General features: G+C 37.3%; 1 protein-coding gene across 9 annotated transcripts in view; it reads left to right on the top strand.

Moving 5' to 3' along the window:
- The first annotated feature begins 1,117 nt into the window (after nt 1–1,117).
- RIC1 (RIC1 partner of RAB6A GEF complex) overlaps nt 1,118–20,396 on the top strand; it is a 48,093-nt gene continuing 28,814 nt past the window's right edge. For 2 of the 9 annotated variants that reach the window (XR_015280370.1, XM_086867874.1), the window contains exons 1-3: nt 1,162–1,939; nt 11,764–11,871; nt 15,949–16,025. Coding sequence is in view for 6 of the 9 variants with exons in the window: in XM_086867874.1 (XP_086724000.1) it covers nt 1,799–1,939; nt 11,764–11,871; nt 15,949–16,025 (326 nt within the window). In the remaining 3 variants the exon portion in view is untranslated. Of the gene's footprint in view, nt 1,940–11,763; nt 11,872–15,948; nt 16,026–20,396 lie in introns of all 9 variants that reach the window. The other 7 variants (XM_086867873.1, XR_015280369.1, XM_023943576.2 and 4 more) reach the window with 7 other exon arrangements.

Here is a 20,396-nt window from a genome sequence, read left to right as displayed (position 1 = left end):
TGTTCAGATGAAAATATTTCAGCTGGAAAATGGTATTCATATGGTAAAAAAAATTCATATGGTAACATAACCAGAAAGCTGCTGGGAGAGAGACAGCCTTAGGTGAGCAGATAACCCATATTCTTTGAAGAGCACTGGGTAATTTGTATGCAGTGAGACCTGTTACCACACAGCTCAATCTAGACTAACTCCTCTAACATGCAGTGCAAGGGGACTGGTTCATAAAACACTTCTGATTGTTTCTACCAAAAGCTATCTCTTTTTAACAGAAGCACTGCTCTTGCAATGGCATGGACATCTTACCTTTAGTTGTCTTCTATTTCCTTTTATTTTCCAGTTACAAAAAAGGACTAACAAGCCTCTTTTACTACCTCTAAAGCTACAGCTTCAGTTTCTGCTTTTCATCCTTCACACCACATGCTCCTGCTCTCACCACAGTGTGTGAATAAAAGCATTTGGGCAATGAGGGAAACAAGATTAGCAAACAGGTCTTGGGTAAAAATAACCCAGTGAGGATCCTTGATCAAACTTATCAGTTGGGAGAAACGTTTGTGGAAGCACCTGTCAGAAGCCTGATGCCAAACCCAAGATGCGGCATACTCACAGTGTAAGAAATCATGCGCTTTTCCCCAAAACCACCTCAGTGGCAATGTTCACACCAGAAACTCACACAGCTTTATCACATGTATTTCATCTTAGAACCATAGAAGGGTCAGAAGAACCACAGGCTGGGTCAGAAGGAACTTGAAAGATCGCCTAGTTCCAAGCCCTCTACCATGGGCAGGGGCACTTCCACTAGGCCAGGTTGCTCAGAGCTCCATCCAACCTTGAACACTTCCAGGAATGGGACATCCAAGCTCCTCTGGGCTGCCTGTGTGAGGGCCCCATTCCTCTCATAGTAAAGAACTTCCTCCTCAGATCTACTCTAAACTCGCTCTCTTTAAGTTTGAATCCACTCCTCCTTATCCTGCTACCCCCGGCTCTGGTTCTCTTGCCCCCCGCTCTCTCCTTTGCCTTCCGTCCCGCACCCCAAACTCTCCCACACCCCCTCAACCCCGTCGCCAAGAGCTCCTTTTCCGCCCGGCCAAATGACGCGCTGCTCAGTGACGTCACTTCCGCTCGCTCGGGCCCGCCCCGGGCCCGCCGCCGCCGCCGTCCCTCGGGGCTCGGACACCGGAGCGAGGGAAGGTGGGGGAGGAGGGAGAGGAGGAGGAGGAGAAGAAGAAGAAGAAGAAGAAACAGGAGAAGGAAGAGCAGAAAAAAGAGGAAGAGGAAAAGCACAAGCAAGAGGAAGAGCAGACGGAGGGGGAAGATCCGGAGAAGGAGGAGGAGCGGTAGAAGGAGGAGGAAGAGGGGCGGAAGCGGAAGGGGGAGGAGATGGCGGCGGGGGCCTCGGCGACGGCGACGACACCGATCCGGAGCGCGGGCGGGCGAAACACCCGCGGGAGGGCGGAGCCGCCGCTGCCGCCGCCGCAGCGCCCCGGCGCCCGCTCGGAGCAGTGACCGCCCGGCCGCGTCTCCCTCGCCGCCGCCTCCTGCAGGCCGCCCGGCCCTTGCCCAGCCCGCCTCCGGCAGCTGCGGCGCTCCCTCGTCCCTGCACCGGCGACGGCGGCCTTAGCGCCGGAGAGGCCTCAGCCCCCCGTCCTCAGTGGTGCTGAGCGCAGGGGTCCCGTCGGTGTGCCGGTGATTATGCGTGGTCTGCCGCGGACGCTGTATCTCTCCTTCCGCTGATGCCCCCGCTGTCCCCCCGCTTAGACTAGAGCAGGCTGAGCGCCAGCTACTCTGGAAATCTTCAGCCATGTATTTCCTCAGCGGCTGGCCCAAGAGGCTCTTATGTCCTCTGGAGTCCCAGGAGCAACCTCTTCACATCCAGACGGATCCCCAGAGAGCTTTCTTCGCAGTTTTGTTCCCATCTCAGCTAAGCATCTGGTACTGCAGAGTGAGTATCCATCGTTTTATAAGCTCTCGGATCCTGCTCTCCCAGCTGAAAAAAACTGTCGTCTGCTATTTTTTTTTCTTCTTCCAGAAACGGTTGTAAAATTCGATGCAAACTTTACAGGATATTCCAGTATTTGTGAAACTGAGGGGTTATCCACGACGTTTAGTGATAGCAATATAATCTTAAGAAAATATGCAACATCAGTCTGCTTGCAGTTAACACCGGTTTTTCTTAAAAAATGAGACTTCCAAGCAGCTTTTTTTTTTCAGGTTGTACGTTCTGCTTGTGCTTAACTTGAGGAGTATTTCTAGCAGTGTGGGGATTTTGCATATATGCTTCATGTCTTTCACCTTTGTATATTCTGTGTTTTATATAAAGGAACATATGAATATAGGGGATGTGAAATACTCTTTGTAAAGCATAGAACAAGTGCTATCACTACCCAGAATGTTATAACACAGAAGTTCACAAACTCTTCTTTTTATGGAAAACTTAAAAGTTTTGTGGCTCTAACAGAAGATTAGTCATGGCTTTTGCCATGGAGGGTGCTGGTCTAGCTACATCTAGTTTGAAACTATGTGAATAATTGACAATGAGTGCCTTGCTTTTCCAAGCAAGTAATACAAATTCACATTGTATTAATGTGGTAGCAAAAATGCTGTTTGTCAGTTGGATTTGATGAAGTCAATGAAAACTGTGATACTGACTTTAAACTTTGATGCTAGATCCTTTTACATACTGCCTAGATTAGGCCCTAAATCTGTCTATAAATATCTCTAGATCCAGGTGGTTTATAGAGTTCATCTCAGATTACCAGCAAAAACCAACAATCCAGTTTTAGAAAGCTGATACTGAAAGATGTCAAATGACAGTCATAGCCTTAAAATCTTGTTTGAAGTTATGCAGATTCCATCATGTTATGTTTTATTGTGCTCAGTAAGTCTGTTCACTAGTTCCTGGCTGGGGCGCTGATGCTGGCTTTTGAACCTAGACAGGTATCCAGCTAGCACGTAATCAGCCCAGTAACTGCTGTGTGAACATCATCATCTGGCCTCTGTTTTCTAAGGTTTGTGGCACACAGTGTATATAAAGTGTACACTTTTTAGCTTTTACCAGTTGTTGAACCTGTAGTTGGAGTCTGTCAACACAGCAGAACTGATCTTTTCCCTGGAAAGACCTAGAAAACAACAGGCTCACAAAATGCTTCACAAGATGTGCCTCATTGTCTAGAATGTAGTTTACTTTATGGCCTTTCTCAAGGACGAGGTTCATTAGCTTGCATGCTTAGACTTGTTTTGAAATGTTAAACATTGTATGACTGCCTACAAATAGAGCACCAAAAGAATTCACTTGGTGCAGAAAAGTTGTCTAAATGTACAGGTAATTAATATTTTTTTAATTGATTTTTATTCAGTCTGTAATGGGTGCTTTTGAGGAAGGTGCTGACTTTGCCAGGCCTGACCACTGACTGATCTTAACTGAAAAACGTGTTACAGTCTCATGGCCTCTGTGAACAGACAACTGTCTGTTATTAAAAACCTGGAAGAATAAAAATTTTGTTCAAGGTCATTTTTAAAGATGATTTCTTGCATTATTTTTATGTATATAGCCAGGGTCCTGAATGTGGTTTGTTGGTTTGTTTTTTTTTTGCCCCAGGCTTTTCTTTTTTTCAGTTTCTTGTTTATTTTTGAAGGTGAAGCTTAAAATCATATGTTTGAACTTTGATACAATAAAATTACTGCATTCTAGAAAATGTTTTCATTTGTCAGAAGTACAGTCTTTGGAACTAGGGTAAGTTCTAGTCAGGTTGCACTAACTTGCTTTCGTGTCACAGAAAAGCCTTCAGGCTGGTGTTCGTGCTAGGACCTGTTACTATCTCTGCTATATATCAAAGGTTTTATTTAAGAATGAGGTGATGAGACTGAGAAAGTTCTGTTTTGAAATTTTCAAAACCGCAGCTTTTTGAAATGCTTCCAGGTGTGTGAGTTTACATTCAGTATGTGTACTTTTAAGGTGACATCACAATGTTTAAAACTCCTTTTCACCTACTGTGCAGTAAGAACTAGTGGAACTAAGGAAAGGTGATTCCAAAGTGTGGATTGTTTCCTGTTTTGGAATCAATATAGGTATTAAGACTCAAAAGTGGGTGACTGCTGTTGAAAAAAACAGATGGAATTCTGCTAGTGTTTTTGAACCAAAAAGTTCTTGATTATTTTACATGTTAGGAGAGATCGGATTGTGGATAGACCATAGGTGAATGATTTTGATCATGCCACCAGTACTGGTGAAAGGTTGTTGACCACAGCCTGCAGATACGTTGACATTTATTTATGAATTATAGGCTTGTGCTACTGTTCTAGTATACACATTATCAAGCATACACAATACAGTTTAATTTTATTTCGTCTGTTTAGAAGGGGCTTACATTGGTCATGCAGTCCAACTTTCTGACCAATTCTGGGCAACCAGAAGTTAAATCATGTTATTAAGAACATTGTTCAAATGCAAGGGCTTTTACAAGAGTTATTAAAAGCATTGTTCAAGTACACTAGTGGACTCTGGGCATCGACCACGTCTCTTGGATGGCTGTCCCAGGGTTTTAAAAGGAACAAAAAAGAATGAGGTAATACCAAAATGAATACATTTTAAAATTTTTACTTTATTTTATTTTTTAGTGCTACAAAATATCCTTTCTTGCTCCCCATTGAATTTTGTTAAATACATCCCACTGTGGAGATCTCTGCTCCAAGCATTTTCCTTAAATCAGTGGTTTTATTTCTACATACTGTAGATAATAGTAAGTGTAACTGTTTTCTTTGGTAGCATGGAAAAACTTGTCAAACGTTTTCATTCAGGTAGTTTTAAGTATTTGTATGCTTGAAATGAGAAACATCAATGAATGATAGAACCTTTCTGAAATGCTATAATGAGATAATTGCTGTTTAGCAGATTGACTTGGGAACTGAATATGAGGTTTCACAAGGCAGCTGTGCAGTCCTGAGTGTCATGATCTTTCCTGCTTCCACATCTATTTTAACGGACCTTATAGTGGACTAGTGATGTCTTTTTACAGGGCTGTTAAGCTTAATGAACAAATAAAAGCCTGTTTATTTAGTTGATGAAAGGATCAAAGGAATTGTAGTTAGCCCTTTGAAAGTGTTACTCCTTTGACAGTTGTAGCTTTAATTTCAAATTGGTTTAGTTATTTTGAATTCTAGAAATTCACCCATAGGGCTCTAGGTATGCAGGGACAAGGTAATGCAGCTAAGGAAGAAGGTGTCAGGGAGGTGGAGTTCCCTGCCTAACCTTTGACAAGTGAGTTGTGTGCAGGAAAAATAATCTGCTGACGTATTTGTACATATAAATATGGTTCAGCGTTTCCTTTCTTCAGTATTAACAAACTTGTGACAATGACAGGAATTAAGTACTGGCCATGAATATTTAATGAATAGTCCTGTAGGTTGCTGGGATTATCTGCTATGACTCTGTCAGTCAAAACCAGTTTTGTGAGCTCTTGGAAGCCAAGACTAGCTTGTCCCATCTGCTCATTCAGAGGAGAATTCTTGATAACCTATATGCTTCTCAGCTTTTGATTGACATTTACTCTTGTTTTTAAATCTGTGGTTTTGTTTCTTTTTCTAATGATCTGATGTTGACTCAGAAGACCTAAATGAACTAAAATAAGGTTTTGGGAAAGTGTGCATGTCAGAATCCTAGATTGTCAAATATTCGTTTTAAATGCTGAGTAGGTTGATACTCAGACAGCTCTCACAGCTCTTTCGTATGTGCTCTTCAGTCTCTAGCTGTTTCTGTACTAGAGTTGAAGTCAATGTGTGCTTTAAACCTGAGCATACAGTAGGACAAAACAGGGGACTGAGCTTTTGCTGGGGAAGTGATCTCTCTAACCTGGAATTTTGCAATACTATAGAAGAAGTTACTTGTGACAAAGTGCATAGAGTTCCTAAGATATATGAATAAATACAATAAAATTATCTGCAGTTGTTTCTGTACAAGGGCTATTAAAAATAAATGTTTTCACTATGCTTTCAAGATTATGTTTTCATCTCAGAACTGTAAACAGAATAATTTACAGAATTCTTGTGTGTGACTTTTTCTTAATAGAATTGGATACAACCCCTGGAGGCTTTTTATCTAGAATTTGATTGCAGAATGGGACAACAGATGTCTTGATATAAATAGTTGCGTTGGCTGTGTACTGTTGGCTGTACTGTGAACAATATGATACAGATAGCATCGGTGCAAGTTAAGATATCCTACTGATTCTGTTGTATTTTCTTCTGTAGTAGTTTAACTCCCGAAATGCTGATCTCTTACTTGTTCCCTTTAGACATTTGTTGGAGAAGGGCATTTCTTTTTATTTGTCAGTAACAGTAACAGTTCAGTTGCTTCTATTAAAATGATGCATTTGTGATTACATAATATAACAAATGTTACCTTGATGAATTTATCTAACAAAATCCAAAAATGTCATGTGGTTATTCAATAGGACTTAAAGGCTTTGAATGACCCCTGAAAGCTGTGTCATAATTATGTGCATGAAGGGAAAAGGCATTCTCAGTTATGACTTTTCAGTGTCCAGTTAGTTGCCCGTAACAGAAAACCAAAGGTGTATAGAATATGCCTGTGCTTTTTGGCAACATTTTTGAGCAGCAGATTAAGTGAAAACTTTCACCTGTGAGAGGTAGTGGTTGACAATTCTGCCCTCTGATTTTCTGAATTATTTCACAATAGCCATGAAGCACACAGTTGGAAGCTGTGTCTGCTCTGTTAGGTGGATACTCTGTTGATTCTAAGCTTTCCAAACACTTTCAAAATTAAATTAATGGAGTTATGGTTTTACAATTAACCTTGCTTTTAGAAATTCATTTTGTCACCACCTTGCATCTCTGTTACTTACAAAATGGCCTTTTGTGGTCTATTTATACAATTTTTTCTGTTCCTTATGTGCACATGCTTGCTTTTCTCTGTATAACCTTTCTGGTTTATTAGTAATTTTACAAAGCTTCAGCATTTAAAGTGAAGCACAGACCATATATGACAAAATGAAGTACACCGTGTCACCAGAGTTCTGTTTTCTCTCAGCCTTTGTCACTTAGATCATAAGCTCCTCTGAAGAGTGTTTTTGATTTTTGTCTTATGCCTACAGCCTAATGAAGCATCGAAGCATTTGGCATATAAAACTAAACAGAACATTTGTGTTTGTCAAAGAAATTGCTTCTTTATCCTCTATGAGATGGATTTTTGATGTCTAGAATAATACATGGTCATGGGATGGGGATATTAGGTTTTAACAATTATCCACAGCCACGCAGGTTCTTGGATTGATGTTAAATTAAGAAACCCAAACCCGTACATAAGACCATGTTGCATATGTGCTGCCAGGTCATGCATTTGCTTTTCAGACTTAGTCCAGTAGTTTTCTATAGTATTTACTGGCGTAAAATCAGCAACATGCACAGTTTGTCATTAGCCGGCAGTCGAACTAGAGACTCTGGTTTAAGGAAGCTATTTTTTTCATTCTTTTATATTCTGTCAAATGGCTGTATCACTTTCCAGTTGGTTAATGTATCATTTTCTGAAACACTCTGTAAACATCTCAATTAGGACACTTGCTCACGGGAGGGCTGTTGTTCAGGTCTGTTCAAGGCTACTTGTCCTCTTTAAAGAGGGCCTCTGCAGAACAACATTGTCATCTTAGTTAAAGGTTTAAATGTCAGCTTGATTTGCATTTACATCAAATGTAGTAAAACGCTTGTGTTAAGATTAAGTGAATCGGTAATTTCCCATATCTAACTTTGGTGAGAGAATTTGCTGCAGGGTTTGTATAGCTTAATAGATTTTTTCCATAAAAACAGTGTTATATATGGCTAAGTGTTCTGGCATGGATTTTGCTGCTAATATTTTGTAAGTGGGCAAGTTACTGTATTAGGTTAGGTAGAATTAAGTAAGACAGTAACAATTTGGGATTATTTCATCATGGGTTTGGCTGTGGTGTTTTGTGTTGTAGTTCTTCTAATTGTTTGCATAGGTGTTTTGTCCAGATGTTGATAGAGAGCTCATCTTTCATAGTGCAAAGTCCAGAGGGATTCTTAATGTACAACTGACAATGAAACAGCTGTGAGTTTTTAGGTAGTTTGAAATTAGGTGACTTTGTTAATGGAGTTGTCTTGGTACCTTACTGTTTTGCAAATAGTGCAATTCATTTCTGGTAATGCAAACCAGATTTGCTTTCATGTTACAATCTCACATCAGTAAAAATGAGTAAAAAATAATGCTAGGAAGACATTATTGTGAAGCATAAAAACTTCAGAGTGAGAACTGTGGAACATGTCCTTGTCAAGAGATAGCCAAGGTAGCTGACTGATGGAAGAAGATAAAGTTTAGATGTGAGAACAAGAATTTCTGTTTCTTTTCAGTACTGTTAACTAGTGCTAACTGCACTGAAGAATTTGTTTGCACTTTAGTAACAGTAATGCTATATTCTTTTTAAGGTTACCTTTCTTATTTTTCTTTTCACCCTTTTTCTTATCCTGTAAGCATCCACTGCCACAGTTCCTTTTGTAACTGAGTGGCAGCTTCTATTTTGCCTGACCTTAGATTCCTCTTGAGAGACAAAATATACCATATCAAAATGCTAGATTTTCTTTGCAGCAGATTTTAAAATGCTAGATATGCTTCTTATCTATTTTGGGAAGCCTTTTTTAATATTAAATTGCAGTTTGAATTAAGACTCACTTACTCACTTCTTTCTTCCTGAACAACTTCTTTCTTCCTTAACAAACTGAAGGTGTTTACTTCTTTCTCTAAACAAATTTTTTCAGTTCTTTTAAAACAACTCTTTATTCTTTAGGTCCTTTGCTATGTTTTTGAAATCCAGTTTCTCCTAAAGTTGTGACTCTGCCATTAATATTTCAGTAGGTAGATTTTAAGCATTTTAAAGAAGAAGGATTAATATATTGGCTTATTTGAGACAGTGGGCATAATTCATTAGTTGAGCTTAACTACATTTCTTTATAGTTTTAGTAGCTGCATGCAGAAGTGTGAAGAGTAAAAACTATGGAATTTTAATGAAGCTTATATGTAGAGTTGAGTTTTTTTAGAACAGAAAAAAAATGTAAATATTTAGGGGAAAATTCTAATTAATAGGATCTAAACCCCTACTGTTTCTATACAGAGTATTAATTAAATATATAAAACTAACAGGAGAAAGGTGTCTAGCTAACTAGCCTCCCCCCTCCCCTCCTATTTTTTGGTGGTTTTTTATTTGTTTTGTTTTGGTGTTTGGGTTTGATTTTTTTGTTTGCTTTGGTTTTGGTTTTACATGTTAGAATATATGTTCAGTGTCTTGCTGTGGTTGGATGAAGTAGTTAGATTGATATATATATTCCTGTTTACCAAAATACTCCTGTGTCATTATATATTTTCTGTCACTTTAGGTATAATAAATTGCTTCAGATGTAAAATTACCATTTCTCATGCATAAGCACAGAGTAGGATCTTGAGCTCTCCTTCTATCTTTGTTAATCCAGACCATTCACACATAAATGGAAAGCTTTTAAACTGGAGGGTAAATTTGTATGTTAGTGTTTTCCTCATGTCTGAATGAATGCTTTTGGGCTGTGGAGTATGTAGAAATGAATAGTATCGGTGTAATAATTCCACATTTAACCTCTATCTAGGTAGTCTTTGAGACTTATTTAATTTAAAGTGGGTCTACTTTCTAATAAGAAGTCACTTAAACGACAAAAAGATAACATTATGAGTGCAAGCAATCATTTTTAACTCCTTAAGTCCTCATCTGCGATGTGCAAAGCCTAGAAATCAATTTGTATAAATTTTGTAGCTGACGTACATGTAGAATGTTCTTCCGGCTTTGAAGGTGTAATAACAGCTTTCTTGTGAGTCAATGTTAATTCTACTCTGTAAATATTGTAATTATATTTTGTAAGAGTAGCAATATAGAAAGAAAACTGTGTATTACCAAGTTTCTAATTTTGCCAGCTGCATAAATCTTCAGGCACAGAAGTGCTTTAAGAATGATCTCCAAGTTTGCACTAATGATTCAGATTACCAAGACAATAATTTTTCTATACTTTATCTATCTAAGGCAGTTAGGGTGGTTCTAAGCCAATCAGTGAAAGGCTGTGTAGTTCATTGAGAGCAATCAACAAGAATCTGCTCATACGAATAATTAGTTATCTGTTTAATGTTAGATATTTTGGTGCAAAAGAAGCCACACAACTTAAAAAAGCTGGTGCAAATAGTTCTTAGGGTAAAGATTAGTGTGATTGTTATCCTTCATAAATGTTTAACTTTATTTTTGATAATTCGTTCTGTCTTGGTGTGAAATTTAAAGAATAATGCTGTTAGCAGCACGCCAGGTCATACTGTGAATTTACTAAGGCTAAGGCTGCCCATGTGATACTAATTCAGCTTGTTATTTACATGCATGATGACAACATTTTATGGCTTTGTTTTATACTATTTAAAATTAATATTCATACTTTAAAATCAGGTTGTTTGTAACTCTTTTTCTTTTTTTTTTTTCTGAAAGGAATCTGAGAGAAGTGATTCCAGATAGGATGGTAGTAGATACTTAAGAAATTCTGGAGTGATGGACACTACAGGATTTGTGGGAAGAATTAATGTTTTTATATTTGTTGTACTGCTTCTGCTGTTCTATCAAGTGAGCCAAGAACAGCAGTAAACTTCTGTCAGCTGTGGTCATAGTGGAGGTTGGGAAGCTTTGCCTAGTGGTATCATGGTTAATTTCAGTAGAATGAGTGATTGCTCTGTACATTCTTGGTACCCTTTCAGTGTGCTTTTTCTGGTGCAGTGTTTGATACTCCAAATCATGAAAACTGAAATTGTTTAAGTTAGGACAGCGTATGGTACGAAGATGAGGGCTAACTTCTTTGACAAAACAAAAAGTCTGTCCAGCTTAATTTAACTTCCATCTCCCAGTGTTGGAGGATAAATGGAAGAGGAAATACCCAATCTAAGCTGAAAACTATTATTGAATCAAGAGCAAGAAAATAGAAACAGTTGTGCAATGTGTTAAGGAGAATGAATGTTTCTAAGCCCTAGAACAAGGAAGGGTAGCTTTGCTCTAGATTTTTATGTTGCAGTTCTCAACTGCATTCATGAAAGGGAATGAAGGCTTAGTGCCTATGGTAGCTTTGTCTGATCTTCATCACCTGAAAGCTTTTCTTCCTTCTCAGGAGGAAAGCTACTAATGGGTGCACCTCATTACTTGCAAAATCCTTTCAGCTTACTGTAGAAATGGATTTTTCAGCAGGTTCTGACAATCTGTTCTGGAAAACAAATTTCCTGATTATCATTCTCTTTAATACAGTGGCCCACCCATTTAGCAGAAACCAATCAAATGGACTGTACCAAATATTCTATAGAATATTTCATCCTAATTTATTTGACAGTCTTTATCATCATAGGAGCCTGTTGAGGTGGTCTGTTCACCTTAAGCATCAATCACCCTTTATCTGAATTAAAACTACTTCTGTATTCTGTAATGACTCCTTACTGTGCAATTAAGTATTTTATTTAAATGTCCTGGGTTTGGGTAAGATTAGGAATGACAGTGTGGCAGCAGTTCTCCATAGACTTTCTTTATAAAGCACCATTTTCTAATGGATTGTCAAATACATAGTAATTTTTTAACCTCCCTCAGGGGAAATATTTGTAACTGTTAAGGAGATGTAGTTTTTTAAAGGTATAGCACAAGGTAGGAAACATCCTATGTCTTTTAGATATGAGATTTAATTATTTATATTTTTTTCCTCCAGCCAAGTGTATTAATTGTAAGCTACAAGGAACTTTCAAAAGCAGCTTCTCAGTTTGGACCTTATAAACAGGCAGAATGGCGGCCTGACAGCACAATGATAGCTGTTTCAGTAAGTAGAAATTTTCCTTCTTATTCTGGTTAAACTATTGCAAACAGAATTTTGTGTTACCAATTTCTGTATTTGTAGAAACTTGCAGATCATAAATACATTTAATTGATACTTATTTTGTGAAATTATGTAATGGTACCAAGGACTTTTTAGACGTTTGTAGTTTCTTCTGTAGTTTTCATTAATTTTTCCCTTTGAGAAAAAACTACGGTTCTTTGTCTTAAAAAAAAGGTTGGATCTATTGGCAGGAGATGATACAACTTCTCATTACTTTAGTAATCTGATAACAAATAGTACGGTAATGTAAAGTTATGTGAATGAAAGAAGTAGTTGTGGACTTAGGTTACATAATCATATTTAGGTTGATAAATATGGTTTAAATGTGGGTCTTAAGGTAGGAAACTGTGGCCTTATTACTGGCTTTTGGTGGTTAAAAATATTGCAAGTCACTGGGAACGTGGAAACAAGGGCAGTGATAAGTGATACATGAACTATTCTGTTAAGAATCTTAGAGATGAGATCTTGTGTCACATGGAAATAAATTCTTGTTTCATAGCTGATGCTGTGTTCACAGCACTTTGGAGTATCTCAGCAGTATTTAAAGTTTGAGGTGCAAGGTGAACACAAGAAAGGTGGGAGTACAGTTTGTAAGAATTGAAATACAAGAGTTGATAATCCTCTTGATGTCTTTTGGTCAGGTCTTAACATCAGGACCAGTTCTTAAATTAGATATTATTATCTTAGTGGAAAACACCAGATGATTTATGGAGTAGTTCATGTCTCTGGCAATATCATAGTAATCATAAATTAGCTAAGCTTCCATGGTCCAGTTTTCTTTTGTGTAATGCAAGTGAGTATTTAGTCTAAAATGTTTAAATTGCCTAGAGGTATCTCATGAAATCAATGAAGTCAAGTATTTCTATTAGTGCCAGATTATATTCTCAGTGACTACTAATAATTATCAATAAAGTCAGAAAAATTTCTGTCATTTTTGCTATGAATCAAAAATAATTCTTTAATTTAATATTGCAGCATGTATATATAAACACCTTTTTAATTAAAACTTTATTTAGTAGTTCAGAGGAAATTTTAATTTTTGTATTTAATTACTTTGCGTGTAATGTGGTTTTTTTTCTGTGATGTTGTGATCTATTTGCTCAAGAGACCTTGTGGTTTAACTGACTGCCAGGTAACCTTTAGTTTCTGCTACTCTGGTCACTGCACTTTAAAGTTTTTCTGCAACTAAATGTACAGTGCTCTTTTTGGCAGATAGTGTCAAAATCTAAATGCCCATAAAGTCTCAGTTTGTAAACTAAAGTTCTGTGAATTAAAATTCAAAATGGTCGTCGCTTATAAAATAATGAGTGTAATAAGATTTCTAATATTCTTCATGTTTCTTAGGATGGTATATCATCCCTGGGTGTATGTATACAAATGATATGTAGTCAAGCATGTTATGGTGGTTTTGACATAAGTTGTTTTGCATTATACTTTAAAAAAATTATATAGTTTAATTTGGAACAGTTAGTGATTCCTACTGAAAGACCACATTTAGAATACACTGGTTTTGTTAGTGAGACAGGACAGAAAGTCCATTTTTGGATCTTAATGAAGAAGGTGTCCCTGCATATGTGATACTCTTATCCCCAAGGAGAGCTCTGTCCAACTGAACAAGTTTTTTTCTTAACTAACACATTCAAAAGAAGGAGCAATAGCAAAGCAAGTTTTTAATGAAAAAACCCAATAATTCTGAACTGAATTAGCTTCACTTAATTTCTGAAGTCCTGTGCAACAGCTAAAAATTTTAGTTTGAAACCTGAGTTAGGTGGTGTTTCTCAGCTGTTACTGCCTGTGCTCATGAGTACTTGATTGTAGTAATTTTCTGTAATAAAACTTTGATTTTTAAGAAGGTTGAGGCTTAGTATGTACTTCTTAGCCAAGGGGACTTAGTGATGGAGAGTGTAGTTTGGATTTTATGTTCACCTGACTGGTGATATACCATGGGTTTTTTTGTTTCTGACAGCCCTAATATTCAGTGTCTCTATGAAAACAAATCACTTTGCAGCATATGCTTTGAGGTAGATAATATTTGTACTGCAGGCAAACTTTGGTAACCGGCTTCATAAAATACCTCAAGTAGGCTTTAAAGGTAATCAGTTTTCACAAAGTCACCATCCCCTAGAAATTCTGACTTCTTTTTGTACTAGTATCTTCTGTGCTAAGTTGTTGGCGCATTTCCAAGGCAGATCTTATTTTTTTCCCCCTTACATTTTCTACTTTCTTCCTTCATATTGCTGCCTTTGTAATTTTTTGTAACAGTGTTAGTAGGAAATACTATTTTTTGACTAGATTAGTCTATACATCCTAGGTAGCTAATTCTAGTAGTAAATCAAATTTAGGATTTGGGTCAAGATGCTTGACCCAAAGATATTGCAGAGAAGTATAGGAGGCATTTTGGTCCTTCACACGTTGCAGGCAGTCCTCCAATACAGACTGCTCTTCAGCGTGCATTCCCATACGTAAGGCAAGAGCTTTATTAAATATGGTAGCATATAAGAAACCATGTTGTGAAATCCCTGGCAGGATTCTCAGTGTCTGTACTTCTGACTGTCAAAGGCTAGAGTGATCAGATGAATGATCACTCTAATGGGAATGGATGACAGTGGTCGTTACTTATTTAATAAGCTTCACTCAGACATTTTTAAAGCAATGAAACCTCTGTAAATGAATATGATCAATTTGCCAGAAGTCTGTGCTTGGAAGCCTTCTGCATTTCATTCCCTGCTTTATGGAATTTGAGGTTCTATTTAGAAATGTAACAATAGCAACTTTGTGCTTTGAATAGTGTTCGGTCAGGCCCTTTGTACATTAATATCAGTATAAAGATACTTCACAGTATTGTTTTACTCTTCTTTCCAGGATAAGATAACTTACAGGTTAAATATTTAATGATGTAATGGAAAGAACCTGTAAAGGTGTTAGAAATGAACACGTTTCTTTACCACATAATACCAGAACATGCTATTACAGCACACAGAAAAGCTTCCATTTATTGTCACCCTGTCTCAAGCTCACCATTATGGTTCAAATTTTAATCTTGCTTGAGAAAGATACTCACTTTGAATGATATAATAGCTTTTCTTGGAATTCAAAGCCAAACTACAAATTTTCTAAAGCAAAATGTTTGACTGAGGAAAACCACAGCATCTAAGAAATGATACACTAAGCTAACAAGACTGTTGCTTTATTCAAAGAAAAGGAAACCAATCTTGCAAAGAAACATGAAACCATTCATTTCAATGCCTTTTTGTCTCCAGTGCTTTGGCTACATGCTCAGCCCATATTAAAATAATTGGATGGAAATACTGTTTAACCAAAATGGATTTACCAGTTTGCCTGGAAAATAAATTCATGCTGTAAACAAATAACACTTCTTTGGTCATATACATCTCTCATGCTTATGCAAGCAGTATGACTAGAATGTCATGGTATGACTGGAACGTCATTTAACTAAATTATTTATAATTATTCCTTGCGTATAGGCTTGTATAGGCTTGGGATTGAATTATTACAGGTGTTGTGGTAGCTAAAGATAAGTGATGCGAGGCTTTTGGAAAACTACCTGGATGACCAACATTGAGAGACAGTGTGTAAACCCTTTGCACTCAGTAGTGTCTGTATATGTTCAAAGGAGAATTTATTCAGGTACTTTCCACCTTCTGCTTTGTTTTCTGCATTAATTCATGTAGTTGGTATGAATTATGTGCCCAGGTTCTAAATGTCTGGAATAGTTGTCAAGTTTTATAAACTTGTATGAATTAGAGGAAAATTTTTGATGGACTTGTGCATAAACAGCAATGTTTTTCCATTTTTCAACCTCCTGCCTAATCTATTCACTTGACTTTAAGGATGGGTATGGATTTTACCTGGAATTAATTTCAACGCACAGTATTTTAAATGTCTTAATGAATGTATATTTGAGTTGAATATATGACACATATATGGAAATGACATGAGATTAACAGATTGTACGCAATCTGAGGCTAGATACGTATTTTATCAGTATTTCTCTTTCAGACTGCGAATGGATACATCTTATTTTTTGAAATCCCATCAGCAAGAGACAAGTATCTTTATGAGCCAATATATCCCAAGTAAGTATTTTAAACTTTGCATCCTCACAGTGTGAAAATATGACTAGACAACTCTTAAATAATTCTTATGATAAAAGATACTTCCTTACAGAGAGTATGTTTTAACACTTGGTGAGTATATGAACCATTGTTCCTATAAGTTAGAATCAGTGGAGGGGAGAAGCTGTGTTTAATTAGATTGCTGTGTGCTAGTATGATTCCTTAGATCCGTCTTATAAGCTATCAAAATCCTTAATAGCAGGGTTTAAATTGTCTAATTTTGTAATTTGAGGTAATCTGTTGCATTCATGAACTGCAACAAGATTTAATAATTCCTTTTGAATAACTCAGTTGAAAAAAATCATGTGTATTAGGAACTATTAAGATGCAATTCAAAAATAGATCCTGTCTCTGATATTTTCATAACTTAGGGAGTGGTGAAATAGGAAATAAAATTCCAGCATTTTTGAACGCAAATGGATACTTTTTAGTAAGAACGTACAGGTATTTTTGGGGCAGTGTGTTATGTTGTCAGTTTCATCTTATTTTCGTTATTGTGAATAATAGAATACATTTTATGCATTTAAATGTGACTGTATTTTGGCTGTATTTGTGGTTGACTTAGCTGATTTTAGGTTTTGCAAAACTGGGAAATGCCTAGGACAAATTAAAACTTCAAGTAATATATGTGTACGTGTCTGTGTGTTTAGATAGGCAGAATCTGTAGACATGGGTTGGATTGAATTCGTCTACGCAAATAGTAACACACTCTCAATTTCTAATTGGCTAGAAATTCTTCTTTTGTAATATGTCCCACTGTATGTCTTCATCATTATGATGATACAAATCAGTTTATTTTTTTTTTTCCACATTTATGAACTGAATCATGGGTGTCTCCACATGGTCAGCTGAGGAATATTGGATAACCTAGGATGTCATGTAAGAGGAAGACATTTTGAGTTTTTATTTTCAGTGTAACTGTAAAACCATGAACATTGAAAGAAAATAAATGGGGCTTTAAAAAGTATTTAAATTCAAAATCTGTCCTCTTTCACAAATATGTATAGGAAGAAATTACTTAGCAGGTAGTAAATTATTTCAAAGTGAATTTTCCTTTATTGACTAGATAATTGTTATACACAGTAGATAAGTGTGTTATGTCTTGTCCTGGTTTAGGGCAAATTTGGGAGAAAACCTCCAGTGGGGCTCCCCCCAGGGAAGCAAACCCACGTGGCCCTTTTCCCCCCCACCCCCCGACTGGTTCGGGAAGAGATTTCTCTGAGAGAAGTGGAAAAAACCTGTTTATTTCACAGGCACAGCACTACCCAGCACAAAAATGAATGATATCAAATTACAAAACCTCTCGCCCTTCAGAAGAGATGACAAACTTCAGAGGGTCTCTTTCCTGGGGGTGTTGGCTCTGTTATCAGTCCCTCTGGCGCTGGAAAATGCCGCTGCCCAGGCTGGGCTCCCGGTAGTCCACGGGTGCAAGCTCCCGGTGCTCCCCCGAGTCCCCAGTCCAGAGCAGGTTCGATTCGTTTCAGAAAAAGGGAAAGAAAACAGTCCAGGAAGACCTCTCTGCTCTGGCTAGCTGGAAAGCCAAGGAGATCTGTGTCTTGTTGTCTGTCTGCGCTGTAGTCAAAACTCCCGATGCGGGGGGAGCAAGTACAGTCTGATAACAGACTTGGTGCTTCTTCTCCACTCACTTTTACTCTCAGATGGAATTTTAAGAATACAGAACCTGTGTCTGGGTTAGGTGGACGAATGGGGATACAATTTAACATCATAATCAACCCAGGACATGTCTATAAGGCATCTTTTGACCTCTGAAATAGCCCTCAGAGCTCTGGAATTAACTGGAATTTATTGTTGTAATTTGCTTTTCTGTTTTCCAGAAACTTAAGAATAAAGTTATAGTACTTTACTTGCCTCTTGAAAACTGAATAGCAGTTTTCAAACTGACTCTTCACTTCTGGCTTACTGTCATCAGGGGAAAAGCCAGAAAACATGTTGCTGCAGCTTGTCTAAATAAATAAAGTGGTAATATATCCGTAGCTGTGCATTACATAATGCAGAAAAATAAGAAGTAGTTTATTGTGAGTTTTTCTTGTTCTTTTTGAAAAGTTGGGGAGTGTTTTAATTGGCAAAATCTGAAAATTTATGGAAATATGTATAAAACACACAGTAAAAGTTGAAAAAGAAGCTTTGGAAAGTTTGCTTAGAATATCACTTGTAGGAAGGCTTGAAAATACCTATTAAGCCATTAGTGATTAACCCGTCTAACTTTTACAGAAAACTTTATTAATGGATATGAATTGTTGACCTGGAAATGAATATTTTAGTTGTTAGTTGTGTGTTGAGCAATAAGGGTTTTTAAATATATTTGTATGCCCAAAAAGGACTATAATGCAAATTCTGTATATGATTAGAACAAGGTATTTGTCTCTAGTGTGTTCATAATAGTGTGCTCACAGTCTCCTAAGACTAATGCATGTGCTTACCTTTAAGAAGATGAATGATCTCACTGAATTTACTGGGCTTACTAGTTGGTCTATACTTAGCCCTCAATTTTGAAAACCAAAATAACATTACTACTGTTCTGGTTATATTAGATCAAAAGAAAGACACAGGTATCTGTGGGTGAGTTGCGCCTTCTGTGATTAATGTCAAATGATTTTTTAAGTTATTAAAATGGAATGAACTTGTTTTGCAGGTGCAGATACAGTGTACTGCCTGTAGGCAGTCTCACTGATTTACATTGCAGAGCAAATACTTGGCAGGGGGTTAATCAAACAAAAAACTTCTGATCTAAAATGAACAAACAGACAAATAAGACCAAAAGCTAGAATTGAAACTTTGATGTTTCTTTTGACACATGTTCGTTTTCCAAAGGCATTATTTCATTGAAATGGTTGGATTTCACTTCTGCTTTGCTGAACAAAACCAAATAATAATTTGGTAGTTTCTTCACTCTAAAGCCATTACAGATCAGTGAAAGGTGATCCTTGTATGTGACTTGCCTCATGCTTGAAAGGGAACATCCTACTGTTTTCTCTCCCCACAGCAGTGTGTTCTTGGCTCTTTCGTCTACGTTGGCAGCAGTGATTATGCTGCTGTGCCTTAAATAAAGTCGAGTTGCTGATGGGGAAACTAAACCTGCCTATCTCCCCTTTTCACTCCTGCCTGTCCCCTGCCCTGCAGGGGCAGCTTAGTTTGCAAGTTGGCATTTAATAAGGGGCTGGCCTTTGAAAATGGTGACCTTGAAGTAGCGCTGAGTAGCTACACTGAGAAAAACATGAAGTGACTGTTCTGTGATACTTGTATAAATTTTATAGTTCATGGTAAACCAATTGCTTGGAACATTTTAACTGCCATGGAGATAGAACTCTTCCAGCTCTGTCTTATGTGGTTATTTACCTATGCTAGGCGAAGTGAGAGAGAGGGTGATGACTTTTACAAAAAGTGTGAGGGTGTCCTTGCATTAAAGTGAAGTGAAAGACAGATGGTGCTGGAAACAAGTCAGTAAAAACTGAGATGGATGTTCAGTCATGTTCTACTTTTTTAAATTATGGCTAATTCTTAATGTTTATTAACTGCCCATAGCTACTAACCTTTTGTAAGCAGAATGAAGCCTGTTCTTTATTAGCCTTTCTTTAAATAATAGTGGCCAATTCTGGCAGAAATACAAAATTTCAATATCATGACTATGGTGAGAAAGGTAAACCTTCTCAATATAACTTCTTCTTGAACGGAATTCTTAAGCTGTGCATGTCAATACAACAAGGTGGTCATGTACTGGGAATACACACCAGTAACATCCTCAGCTGTGCGAAAACACTGGTCTGGTGCAAAATTTCCTAAGTTTAGGCAGTATCCTGAAGTTGAAATTGCAGCTAGGTTTGTCAATGTGCAGGTGAAAATATTGAGAATGGTTGTGTTTAGATTCTCTTGTCAGCTTAGTTCTTGCTTAAACAAAATGTGCATATTTTACCATAAATGAAAGAAAAAGTGAGTAGTCAGAAAGGCAAGGTAATTAGGTATATTATAGATCATTTCTTGACTTGAGTAGTTTTTTGCAGTCTTCAAGACTCGGACACTGGTAACTGAAGTAACTTCATGTGGTGTTGGTACTTTTTTAATAACTGCTTTAAAAATTGCTTGATAATGGTTTAGCTTTGATTTGGAGAAAAGGATCAAATGAGTTGCTGAAAGTCAAAATGACTCGTTGTTTGCTTGTGTGGGAGAGGGATGTTTGTGGAGAAAATGTCTTTCCAATTTATAGATACTTTTATATGGAGTTGTTACTATATGTAGCTGTTGATCAAGATGATCCAGAAGAGTTTGCCTGTGTTTGGTGTGTTAACAGAACTATTCTAGCATACAGCTATTGTA

The sequence above is a fragment of the Cyanistes caeruleus genome, chromosome Z (assembly GCF_971803275.1).
Source record: "Cyanistes caeruleus chromosome Z, bCyaCae1.hap1.1, whole genome shotgun sequence".
NCBI classification, from domain to species: domain Eukaryota; kingdom Metazoa; phylum Chordata; class Aves; order Passeriformes; family Paridae; genus Cyanistes; species Cyanistes caeruleus.
This window is presented reverse-complemented; position numbering and strand designations above follow the sequence as displayed.